This window comes from Echinops telfairi, unplaced genomic scaffold, assembly GCF_000313985.2.
Source record: "Echinops telfairi isolate 266 unplaced genomic scaffold, ASM31398v2 ScPeMD7_18;HRSCAF=68, whole genome shotgun sequence".
NCBI classification, from domain to species: domain Eukaryota; kingdom Metazoa; phylum Chordata; class Mammalia; order Afrosoricida; family Tenrecidae; genus Echinops; species Echinops telfairi.
The window spans coordinates 89320513-89334105 of NW_022103915.1; the positions used below are offsets into that span (position 1 = coordinate 89320513).

The following is a 13593-nucleotide window of genomic DNA, read 5'->3' on the forward strand; positions in this document are numbered from 1 at the left end:
AGAAAGTATTCTTGCATTGAGGGAGTACTTGAGTGGAGGCCCAATGTCCTTCTGTTACCTTAATACTAAACCTATAAATATATGCACATAGATCTGTTTCCCCATCCTCATATATAAATGTATTTGCATATGTACATGCCTTAATCTAGACCTCTAGAAAGGCCCCTTGCCTCCCAGCTCTTTCCTCTGTTTCCTTTGACGTTCCTGGCAGGTTTTTGTGACGTGATCCCATGATTCCGTTTAGTTGGTGGAGCAGCAGAATACGAATGGGCCAGAGAAGCGTGCCAGCTGAGTGAGCTGCTGGTTCCCAGATGCCCCGCATTGCGTGTGGCCAGAGTGGCTTTCAGGCAAATGCCAGCAGTGCTGACTTCTCCCATCCACAGATTCGTTGCATAGCGTTTTTGCAGTAGTTGTTTTTTCACATCCATGGACTTTGAAGGAGTTTGCCTTGGTCCGAGGATGCTGTGTTGGCTTTTTTTCTCCCTGTTAGTGTTGTTATGGGCAAGTGCTCTTGAGAATCCAGAAAATACTGTAAATTTCAGCCAGCCCACTAAAGAGAACAGTTACGCATTTTGTAAAAAGACTCTTTAGTCTGAGAAGATCCGGAAGAGGATAAATTCAGAAGAGAAGCATTAAGTTCAAAAGAAAAGCTTTAAATGCTGAAACGCTCAAGATGGGTCCAAAGACAAAACCCAAGCAGAGTACCAAACCCAGTGTTGTCAAATTGATGATTCATAGTGAAAGTTCCAAAAGTACTAAAGCCAATCCGGACAGTGGAGCTGTAGGGGCCGTAAAACAGCATGCTGTGACTGCCTGGGACCTGTTGAACTAAAAAAGACTCAAATAGTCCCATCCCAGGATAGGGTTTGTCAGTCTTTCTTTTGGAACAGTTTTATTTTTATTTATTTTAAAATAACTTTATTAGGGTCTCATATAACTCTTGTCACAATCCATACATACATCAGTTGTGTTAAGCACATTTGTACATTCATTGCCCTCATCATTCTCAAAACATTTGTTCTCCACTTAAGCCCACGGCATCAGCTCCTCATTTTTCCCCCTTCCTCCCCACTCCTCCCTTCCTCATGAACCTTTGATAATTTATAAATTATTATTTTGTCTTATGTTACACTGTCCGATGTCTCCCTTCATCCAATTTTCTGTTGTCCAACCCCCAGGGAGGAGGTTATATGTAGATCCTTGTAATAGGTTCCCCCTTTCCACCCCACTCTTCCTCCACCCCCCCGGTATCGCCACTCACATCACTGGTTCTGAAGGGATCATCCACCCTGTATTCCCTGTGTTTCCAGCTCCTATCTGTACCAGTGTACATCCTCTGGTCTAGCCAGACTTGCAAGGTAGAATTGGGATCATGATAGTGGGGAGAGAGGAAGCATTTAGGAACTAGAGGAAAGTTGTATGTTTCATCGTTGCTACACTGCACCCTGACTGGCTCATCAGCTCCTCGTGACCCTTCCATAAGGTGATGTCCAATTGCCTACAGCTGGGCTTTGGGTCTCCACTCCACACTGCCCTTATTCACATTGATAGGATTTTTTTTGTTCTGATGATGCCTGATACCTGATCCCTTCGACACCTCATGATTGCACAAGCTGGTGTGCTTCTTCCATGTGGGCTTTGTTGATTCTGAGCTGGATGGCCACTTATTTACCTTCAAGCCTTTAAGACCCTAGACGCTATATCTTTTGATAGCCGGGCACCATCAGCTTTCTTCACCACATGTGCTTATGCTCCCATTTGTCTTCAGCGATCGTCATGGAGGTGGGCACCCAATGATAGGATTTTTTGTTCTTTGATGCCTTGATGGGAGCAGACGGCCTTGGTTTTCTCCCTCAGAGTGAGTGTGAGAGTGAGTGTGAATCGCCCACCTTGCTGTTAGCAGTCCAGTGCTTACTGGACAGTGTGATCAGGGCTCCTTAGAGAAGGTGGGTACATACATGGCACTGTTTCCTAATTGTCAGATAAAATCGGTGCACAGAGCCTTTTCAGATGACTGGTTCTGGTGATTCAGTCCTCATTTGGTTACCATGTGTCTATAACCTGTCTCAGAAGTTGGGCACTTGAGAGAATTCTGGTAGGTCCAATAGTTTTATAAGCAAGAATTATGATTGAATTGTGTCCCCTCTCAATATATGTTCTAAAAAAACCCCCATATTGTTGAGAACGAGGGTGGTGGAGCCGAGACCCAAAACCCATCGGTAGACAACGGGACATCCCGCACAGAAGTCAGAAAGAAGGGGTGAGGCAACCAGGTCGCAATGCAGCACCAGTGAAACACAATATTCCTCTGGTTCCTTAAAGCTTCCTCACCCCTCACTCTCATTACCCCGGTCCTGACTTTCACTGCAGGCTAGAGTGCAGCATGGCACAGGTACAGATAAGAGATAAGAGCTCACGACACACGGAACCCAGGAACAGGAGTGGGAGTAGTGATACCAGGAGGGGAGGGGGAAACTGGGGAGAGCAGAGGAGGAAGGGAGAACCGACCACAATGATTGACACCTAACCTCTCCCACCCCAGGTGATAAACAGCAGAAACTTCAGGGGAAGGGAGGCAGTGGTCGGTGTAAGATATGAAAATAATAATTTACAATTTATCAAGGGGTCACAAGGGTGGGAGGGGGGTGGAAAAGAGGTGACACCAAGGGCCCAAATAGAAAGTAAATGTTTAGAAAATAATGATGGTAACACTTGTACAAATATGCTTGATATAGTTGATGGATGGGTTGTTATAAGAGCTGTCAGCCCCAGTAAAATGATCTTTTAATGAAACACTGTGTGTGTGTGTATGTGTGGTAAATTCTAACCACAGGGTCCCTGTGACCTAACTGTCTGAAAGTAGTGGGTTTGGGTGTGCGGGTGGTTAAGTCTCCTTTGGTAATGGGTGGCCCTGGTTACGTTAGAGGTGTGCATGGGGAAGAGTGATGCCAAGACACCCGGAATCTCCAAGGACAGGGTGCCGACAAGCTGAAGAAACGTGGGCGCACCTTCCTCTGCTGCAGTGCCTCCTGAAAGACCTTGCCTCTGAGTCTGGACTTCCAGCTTCTGCACGCTGGGACAATACGTTTGCTAAAGCTCCCTAGCCACGCCTGTGGGGTATTTCTGGGACAGTGACACTAGGTAACTAAGACAGCAGATCAAACTTAAGTTAGGACTTGAGATTGGCTCATGTCTAAACAGACGGAAGGATTGACAAGGTTTATAGAGATGCATATCTTTTACCAAATTTGATTTAGTTAAACTGACGGCTTTCCCCCCACAGGAATGTAAAATTGTAATTTAATCGAGGGACTGAACGTGCAGCAGGAGGGGTTTTACTAGAACCATTTGTCCTCACATGAGAAGGCACAAGCAATGTTGGGAAGCAGACCTGTACACACAGACCCAGGTGCTGGTGAAATCCCAGTGCGAATGCAGGCCAGGCTGTGACTTGTGTTGCGTGGGGAGGACGGTCCAGTAGATGGTGGCATTAGGCCGTTCATTAACAGGAGGAGATGGCGTGAGGCTTCAGTAACAGCAGTTTGCTACAGTTTCCTTTCTTCACGTGTAGTGAGTTTGTCACCAATTGGCATCATCTGTGGCGTCCTGGTGGCTGGTGGTTAAGGCAGTGGGCTACTACCGGAAGGCTGGGGTGCAAACCCGTGCTGAGGGCGGCAGGAGGCTCTCTGCTCCTGTCATGTGCTGCCCGGACACCCTAGAGAGGAGTTCTGTTCTTTCCCGGGGGCCACTAGGGGTGGAATCGGTGCCCTGGCAGAGTGTTGGGTTTTGGTACTGTTGGACACTTGCGTTCTAGATTGTCTCTGAGACACGTTTGGCATTTTTGCACACGTTCATCCAGGCACTGCCTCATTGGATATTTTCTGCCCCATCATAGTCTGTGCCCTCCCGCCAGTCTCTGGTCACCGCATGCTTTTAGATGTAAGTGGCGTCTTGCTAGCATGCTGTTCTGTGGTGGGTCAGTGGTTCCTCTGAATGGGCTGCCCTGAGGAAGCTTTTGGGTCAGAGATTTGTTTCCTTGTGTGGTTGGTAAGATTTTTGACTATGTTTCGTCTGTGTACTTGTGATTGGTTAGGTGTGTGTGTAAAGAAGGTCCTTGCTGAGTACTGTTTTCTAGGACTGTTTTGAAATTAAGATGAATGAGAGACGAGTGCATTTTTAAGAGAGATAAGTTAGCATCAGAGCCAACACTAGTGGGGAGTAGACTGCACCCCATGACGTCAGAGGGTCTGCCTTTCAATAGTTTGGGGCAGCATTTCAGCAGAAATCATTTTTATGAAAAGCATGGCTTTTAAAATCAGCCCAGTTGACAGGCGTCAGCACACCTACAAGACTAAACTCCGCGTGCAGCGATGCGACCCGCAGGGACCCTACAGGACAGAGTGGAACTGCTCCCGTGGCTTCCGAGACTGGAACCCTTTACAGGGCCAGAACGCCCCATCGTTCTCCCTCAGAGAAGTCGATGATTTCCAAGTGCTGGCCATGGTATATTAGCATTTCTCCCCAACACCGTAATCCAAAGGGATCCGTTCTTTAGTCTTCTTTATTCATTGTCCAGTGTTTGGTGTACATCTGAGGTGATTGGAGATAACCTGGCTTGGGTCTGGATTGCCTTACTTCCTAAAGTACTTGCCCAGCGCCATGCATCTGGGCGGCAGTTCCACTGGGCATGGATTGTAGATCCAAGTCCAATGAAATCCTTACTGACTTCCATCTTTTTTCCTGTTTACCACGATGTTGTTTATTTGTCCAAGTGTGAGGATTTTGTGTTTTCTTTGTTGAGGTGTTGTCCAGCCCGAAGGCTGCAGTCTTTGGTCTTGCGCAGTGAGTGCTTCAGAAAGCCCTCTCCACTTCCGTAGCAGGTGAGGTTGTGTTTGTCAGCTGTGTGTCATAGGTTGCTAATGAGCCCTCCTCCAGCCCTGACCCCAGTTCTTCTCCGCGTAGTCCAGCTTCTCCAGTCCTTGCTCAGCATATAGGTTGAGTAAGTATGGTGAAAGAATCGAAGCCCGACAAGACTGCCTCAGGCCCATGTCTAAGTTCTGCACGAGCACAATTCCGTGTTTTGGCGTTCCTAGTCTTCACAGCTACCCATGATTGGTTGTGAGCTACATAGATGACACAACACATGTAAACCTCTTTGTGGTGTTCTTCGCTTTCAGCTAAGGTCCATCGGACACCAGCAACGATATATATCCCTGGTTCCATGTCCTCTTCTGAGTCCGGTGCGGATTTCTGGTAGTTTCTTATTGATATATTGCTGCAACTGTTTTTGAGTTACTTTCAGCAACATTTTGCTTGTGTATGGTATTAATGGTCTGGCACGGTTTGCACAATTCCTCTGGATTGTTTCTTTGGAATGGGTGCAAATACCGATCTCTTTAAGCAGTTTTTATCACTTGGTTAGAAACAGTCTCTGCTAACATCCAGGTAAGAAACAGGTTTTGTTTTCCTTGAGTTGGGACCTCTCTCCCAGAAGGAAATAGAGGTGTTTCCATCACTAGAGTAGTCTCAGGTCAGTTGTCCTTAGCGAGAGCTGAATTCAGTGTAGACATCAGATCATGACACAGTCCCCCTAGCCCATGGGTACATGTACATGACTTCCTCCTCCTTCTCCCTGACCTACAAGACTGGCCATGCTATATGTTTGTCTCCGATAGTTTCCTGAGTCTGTGAGGTCTTAGGACTGGGACTTTGTCTTATTGGTCATTGTATCCCCAGTGTCTGAACTGATGCCCCAACTCTGTAACACTAAAGTGTGTGTGTTGAATGAATGTTGGTGGTCCAGTACCATTAGAAACAAAAGTGAGTGCAAGAGTTAAAGGCAAGAGAGAGAACTAGATACACAACCCTGTAGTCATGATGATCTACAAGTAGATTTATGGATAGACACACAAGTTGACTGGTTGTGGGAGGGAGAGTGGATGCATACCCACAAATAAGTATAGGTTTGACACAGGATGTTTATGGGAATTTGCCCGTATTTCATATGTATCCAGGACTAAGGTGAAGCATACAGGGAACAAAATGATGAAATTATGAAAATGTAGACATAACCAGATGCTTTGCAGGAATGAGTTTCTGGATCTGTGGCTCAGGAACAGTCTCGTGGGACTCCAAGTTCAGTGGACATAACACAGTCCAAAAAGACGATGTTCAACAACCTACTTTGATGAGTCAAGACTGATGAGGTGGTCTGCTTCTGTAAAGACTTAGTCCGGGAAACGCTAAGGAGCCGTTCGGCTCTAGCCTCTAGGGCAGTGGTTCTCAACCTGTGGGTTGTGACCCCTTTTGGGTGTGTGTGTGTCAAACAACCCTGTCACAGGGTTCGCCTAAGACCATCAGAAAACACATAAATATTTCACAATCTATAATTACATATTGTTTTGTGATGAATCACTATGCTTTAATTATGTTCAATTTGTAACAATGAAAATACATCCTGCCTGTCCGATCTTTACATGATTCATCATCACAGTAGCAAAATTACAGTGATGAAGTAGTAACGAAAATAGTTTTATGGTTGGGGGGTCACCACCACACGAGGAACTGTACGGAAGGGTGGCGGCGTGAGGAAGGCTGAGAACCCCAGCTCCAGGGTGACGGTGAGTGGAACTTGATTCCTTGGCAGGGAGCTTGCTTTTTTGTTTTTTCTGTTATCTGAACATGACTGTAAACCAGGACAGTGTTGTCTTTTTCTGCATATGAAAATGGATGATTTGCTTCTCATAGATGGATTACTCATGCACAGGAAAGTATAGAAGCAAGAGTCTGTTTTCTTGCCGCAGCTAGCTCCTCTCCCTGGAGAGGGCTAGATTTTTGGCCCCGGAGTTAGTCCATCCACGGGACAGCTTTTCTCACTTGTATCCCACAAGGTAGGGGAAGTTAGAATTACCTGTGTCTATTGAAAGAACTATAAACCAATAAGTTTTTCATTCCTCAATTTACTTTTAGTGGATTATTATTATTTTTGTTTTATTTGACAACATTGTAGCTAGGTGGTACTTAGAACAGATTTTTAGGCTGTTGAGCTAATTGGCTTCCTGTTATTAATGCTGCAACCAATGACCAATACCCAGGTACAAAATGTTATGGGGGAATTACTAGAGTAAGTTGGCAATGATGTTGCTAATGTAATAGAGTCCTTTATATTTACTGTTTTCACCCATATTTTAATGGCCTCCATCCTTCTCTCCATCTTGGGGCTTTGTATTTTAAAAACATATCCCACATCTTTGCAAAATGGACCAAACAAAATCTCTCAGAATTCTTAAGTTACACCTCCCTTTAAGTCACACTTAACTATCATCTAACCATTATTACTGCTTACTGCCCTCTTGTGATGACACTAATGACCACTCTGCTCATCCTTGCACTGTGGTGGGGGTAATGCGATCCTTGTTCAGTGGTTCTTCTAAGTTGGGAATTAGTGAGTCACTCAGCTATGTGAGGCCCAGCCTATTACACTCAGTAAATTTTAAATGATGACGATGGCAGGGCCATTAATTCTATCTGGGTCTCCTTCCTCCCATTTAAGTGCTTGTTGCACTGCATTAATAGTTCCGCAGGTGTTCTGAGACCACAATCTTCTTTCACCCCAAGCGGACCATTTCACCCAGGCTCGCATTTCTGTCGTGTGCCCTGGCTGTCGTTCAGGGGCTTACACTCACTGCAGAGACCGCTCTGGACTTGTTTACCCAGCACACCAACAAGAGAATGTTGACTTCGCCCCGATGAGGCTCGTGTTTTCAGCTCCCGCTCTGCCCCCCAGTTCTCATCATGAAACCCTTCTCTTCCGGATGTGCCCACGTCGGTTATTTAGAGTGCAGATCTCATTTGGCCACCCGCCTCGAATTGCCCTCAGCTTCTAGTCTGATAAACTTGCAGCAAAGGCAGGTTTCAGCCAGTCTTTGCAGTCCTTAGAACATGATGCCAGTTGCCCTCTTTGTGGGTAGCCTTACAACATTGTGATGATATTTGAGGGCTGAAAGTGATCTTGAAAGGTCCGTTCACACAATTTCACAAACTCTTAAGAAATTTGATTCAGGTGAGGGTTATTGACTTGTGTGAAATTTGTTGCGTGAACTGTTGATGGACGCCAGAAATTTGACGCCGACTAAAATCATACTCTTGATAATATCCTAGATGCGAGGGGCAAGAGAATGGTATGATGTAAGACTTCATCACCTAATCTTGGCATTACTGAGATTGGCTTTGACATTTACTAAGTGTCGTTCGAAGTTCAGAGTATCATCTATAGGGTATTTTTACAACAACAATAAAAGAATTTGGGCAATTAGAGTTTGTTAGATTAGCTTATGTAAATATTGGAGATGTTGAAAAAAGCAAGTTTGATGACCATACTTTTCCGAGAAGCGTGTGTACAGAAGCTGCCCTGGTGCGCGAGGCCTGCCCTCTTCCCTTCAGTGAGTGAGTGTCATCAGGAGGGGTTGTGCTGTAGAGAAGAAACGTACCGGAGCAAACAAGCAGTTGGAGTGCACGGTCCTGAATTGCATGCCGGGTGAACAAACCAGCTTTGGAGGCATTTTTATCAAGGTCATTTAAGTCAGGGGGATTTGTAAATAGCCTGGGTATTAGATGAAATGAAAATGACGAATGAAAATTTCATCTCATGGAAATGAAATGGAAAGGTTAATAATATTGACTTAAATTGGCTCATACACACTCATACATATATATGCATACACACATCCGCAGAAAATCTGCAAGTGTCTATACTAGGTGTTAGTAATGGTACTCTTTGCATGACAGGAAGACGAAGTATTGTTTGTTATGTGCATTACCTGCTTTTATGTTAAAAACTCACTTAAAACATTCTTTACAGATAGGTAGTTTTAATACATTGCCTTCATTTTTCTTTCTTACTGATCACTTCATCGTCTTTGTGATAATTCTTTGAACCTTGTCTTTTAACTCGGAATGCACTCATGATTTTTGTAAATTTAATTTTTGCTCATAGGAAATTTCAGACTTATGTGCAAGTCGAGAAGATAACACGATGGTTTTCTCTGTACCCATCAGCAGTTATCAGCTGGGCCCAGTCTTGTGTGATCTCTCCCTCAGCTCCACGGATTATTTGGAAGCAAATTCTACATACCGTATCTTTTCATCTACAGATGTGTACTGCCGTTGAGTAGGTCCGTGCTCACAGCAGCCCTCCGTAGGATTTCCGAGGCAGTAGATCTTTATGGAAACAGCCTCCCTCGTTTTTCTCTCAGGGAGCAGCTGGTGGGTTTCAAACACCAACCTTGCAGTTAGCGGACCCCTATTTACCCAACAGTGCCACCGTCCATAAATAGTGCCGGGTCTATTTTCAACAAAACATAGAACAATTAAGAAACGCATACCCAAACAGTAACTAGGATCCAAAAAAGCCAGTGCTGCTTTAGTACAGCAAAACATAGCGTCATTGTTCACGTTTCCCTAATTGTTTTGTAAATGGCTATTTTTCTCAAGTTAGAAAGTTTGAGTTGGAGTTTAGATTCAAATATATCTGATAGTCGTTTAAATTCACTCAACAGCTTTTGTCTAGATAAGATTATAGCCTAGAAAACCTAGAAAAATTTTATCCCCTGAGGTTGAGGTGAGTCAAAATTGATCCTACGGCAGGCACCGTGCTTCTCCTAAGCCCTTTGCTCTCTGGTCCTCCTTCTGCCCTCACTAGAGCTCCCCCTGCAGGTCCTTTACAAAATTGGGCTCTGCATCCTGTAGAATTTCTCACAATCTGCATTTTCCCCAACATTGTCTCTAAACCCTTGAGAGCCTCGGACTAGGAACTGTTCTCTGGAATGTGTGTAAGCAGGCCTCTCAACGTTCATAAACCTTTTGTGGAGTCTTTCTGAAATCTGTTAACTTGGCAGGGAGGGTTTATTGCCATCCCTGAGCTGTGGATTTTCAGAAGGTGTCCGTCTGCCTTGATTTGCATGATGTGAAACAACTTTCAAAGTAGAACATCCCACCAACCCAAACCAAACGGGCTGCCATCCAGGTGAACGTGACGCCCAGCTTCCGTACAGTCAGGGTAGAACTGCCCTGTGGTTTCCACGGCGACAACTCTTTCTGGGAGTGGGAGCCTCGTTTTGCTGCTGAGGAGCCGCTGGTGGGTTCAAGCTGCTAACCTTGAGCTTAGCAGCCCAAGGCATTACCTGCTAGAGAACCAAGGCTCCTAGTAGGTACAAGGGGCTCCAGAATTTTTTTTTGCGTGTGTGTGTTTTAAAGAACAGATGGTGCGTGGCTATAGCGTCTGGGGTCTTAAAGGCTTGAAGTCAAACAAGTGGCGATTTAGCAGGGAAGCAGATATGCCCACATGGAAGAAGCACACCAGCCTGTGTGATCAGGAGGTGTTGACAGGGATCAGGTATCAAAAGATCCAAAACAAACAACTATATCGATACAAATGAGGGGAGTTGGAGTGGAGAGCCAAAGCCCATCTGTAGACAATTGGATATCCCCCAACAGAAGGGTTCTAAGGAAGGGATGATTCAGCCAAGGTGCAGTATAGCACCAACGAATCAACACATCATTCCTCTAGTTCCTGACTACTTCCTCCCTGCCACTACCATGGCCCAGTTCTACCTTACTAATCTGGCAAGAGAACACACGTTGGTACAGATAAGAGCTCTCGACACATGGGATTCAGGACAGATAAAACCCTCAGGAACAGTAGTGGGAGTAGTGATACCATGAGGGTAGGGGGATGGTCAGGGAGGGGGAAGCACTGGTGAGAAAGGGGGAACTCATCACAAGGTTGGATATATAGCACCCCCCTCCTCCAAAGGGGGTGAATAACAGAAATGTGGGTAAAGGGAGACAATGGACAGTGTAAGATACAAAATAATAATATATAATCAAGGATTCACAAGGGTGGCGGAGGAAGGGGACAAGTTGAAAATGTTTTGGAAATGATGATGGAAACGTGTAAAAATATGCTTGATACAAGGGGGAAAAAAAGGAAAATGAGCTGATTCCGGGAACCCAAGAGGCAAGCGAATTTTGGGAATATGAGGGCAACAAATGTATAGATGTGTTTTATACAATTGATCTATGTATTGTGATGAATTGTATGAGCCCCAATAAATTGATTATAAAGAAAAAAGAAAAAAATATGCTTGATACAGTTGATGACTATTATAAGACCTGTAAAAGCCCCCAATAAAATGATTGTCAAAATTTTTTTGACAATCCGCTTTCTTCCGCTTTCTTCAAACCTTTTGAAGCCCCCTCATACTGGGATAGATACTAGGGATAAGCGATTACCCACAATTTTAATTAGTAGCTTTCCAGATTCTTTTCCAGTGCTAAATGAAAGGTTTCCACTGAAAGAACACCGTAGCGTGATGCTTTTGAATCTGCAGGCAGCTTGGTCTCTGAGTTTACTCTTTTTTATGACACCGTGTATTTCGTATGTCTACTAAGCCACCGCGGTAAGATTTCCACTGCCCGCCGCTGACGGGTTTCCCTCTGATGATTGCAGGCCGAAGACGACAGCGATGCAGACACCTATGGGGACGAGAATGAAGACCAGGGAACTTATTCTAAAAGAAAGATCGTTTCTAACTGGGATCGATATCAAGACACGGAAAAGGGGGCCGAAAATGAAAGTGGAGAATCGCAGAGGGGAACCGACTTCAGCGTCCTCCTGAGCTCAGCAGGTACGAATGTGCCGCATGCCCACTGGCCAGTGCTGTGGACGTCGCGTAGGCGTTTTATTTATGTGACGTTGTAAATTGCATTGTTATAACTACCGGCAGCAAGTTTGAAATCCAAGCAAGGGTCAGTGTTTCTCCTGGACTGCCACGGACAAATGACGTTTGTAGAAGTAGAAATCGGGATTTTTGTCTACTGATGTGGAAGGCCCAGGACCTTTCTGGTGACATGGATAAGGGGGATTCATGCCTGTGGGAGACAGGGAGCAGGTCTCTCTGAGGAAACGGAGGAGGCACATTCTGTGGTTTCTGAGGAATTCGTGCTTCGGTCGATAGTGGTGTTTTTACAGCGTTTCTAGAGTGTGTGTTTTTCCCCTTGGATGGCCAGGAATATGTATTAGTTGATGTGCACATATTAAAACCCTAATGCGGGTACCTAAATGCCGAGCATTTTCTCTGCCTTTCCTACCAGTAAGATGAAAAGCTTATTCCTTCCGAGGTCTCCTGCTCTCAGACATTGCCTCCGCCTTGAGTACGATGGACCTGGGATGTAGTGGCGGGAAAGGGAGCAGCACTGAGTGTACTGTTGGAGTCACGTCAGAGTGTCAAGGATGGATGGAGGTCAGAGAGTGTGTGTGTGTACGCGCGCATGTTTGGATAAGGTTACAAAGGAAGGAGCCATGCGCTGTGCAACTGGTTCATCATGACTTTGGTGATGAGACTATATACCCCCACGTGATACTGTTCTGTGGCACTTCATGCACACCCATACACAAAACGAGTACAATTAAAACAGGCAATAAGAACACTTGGAGTGTATCGATGTCAATCTGTCGATATTCTGGTTGTACTCTGGATTTGCAGTGTTCTTACTAGGGAGCCTGGGACCTGTTCTCCATCTTACTTCTTGTAGCCGTGGGGCCCTGGATAAGGAGCCGTACTGTCTGGGTTGGTGAGGATGGAGGAGAGAGAACACCAGAGGGCATTGGTCTTGGACTCTCCCTTTCCTCTGAATTTGATGCTGCTCTTGAGTTGCACCTTTCCTCTGTCTAATTTGCCTACATTTGTGACTGTCTGAACTAAACTGGTGGCATAGAGGTTATGCGTTGGGCTGCAATCCAAAAGGTTAGCAGTTTGAAACCACCTCCACTCCCTGGGAGAAAGATGGGGCTTTCTACTCTTATAAAGAGTTAGTCTCGGGAGCTCACGGGCAGTTCCGCCCTGACTTGTAGGGTCACTGGGAGTCGGCATCAGCTTGAAGGCAGTGAGTTTGGCTTTGAGTACTAAACTATGACTCATAGATTGGTGAATTTTCTCTTAATAGAGAGGAAACCCTTCTAAGTCGGAAAGGACGAGGTAGCAAATGGAGAGAGTATTAGACCATGAGTCCACAGACCAACATTCAGTCTGATGCCACTGTAATACTCAGTGCACAGTGCATAACCCTGCCTAGGTGTAGGTATAGGTCGGCTGATGGCATTCACCTCGATGATTGTGCAGGCACTGACAACCCTCAGTCCTGTCAGTCCAATGAGTGTTTCTTGTTACCTGCGTTTTGACTAATTATGGGTGGCAGTAGAGGAGGTAAAATGTGAATGGGTTTGAAGAGCAAGGACATGTGATGGTGCGATATAAGAGTGATGCCAGATTTTTGGTCTGAGCAGCTGCAAGAAGGGGTCACCATGCCCTGAGCCGGATGACACTCGAAGAGGAGTGCAGTTTGGGGCTTGTTAAAATTGAGGTGCTACCAGCCTGTGTGATCATGAGGTGTCAAAGGCATCAGGTATCAGGCATCAAAGAACAAAAAAATCAAACCATTGTGAATGAGGAGGAGTACAGATTGGGGACCCAAGACCCATCTGTAGGCAACTGGACATCCCCTTACAGAAGGGTCACGAGGAAAAGACGAGCC

At 45.4% G+C, this 13593-nt stretch overlaps 1 protein-coding gene across 1 annotated transcript in view; it reads left to right on the plus strand.

The window, feature by feature from the left end:
* Positions 1 to 1776: 1776 nt before the first annotated feature.
* Positions 1777 to 13593, plus strand: part of AVEN (apoptosis and caspase activation inhibitor) — a 159113-nt gene continuing 147296 nt past the window's right edge. Inside the window, exons 1-2 of the mRNA XM_030884906.2 lie at positions 1777 to 1782; positions 11510 to 11687. Coding sequence (XP_030740766.1) covers positions 1777 to 1782; positions 11510 to 11687 — 184 coding nt within the window. The remainder of the gene's footprint in view (positions 1783 to 11509; positions 11688 to 13593) is intronic.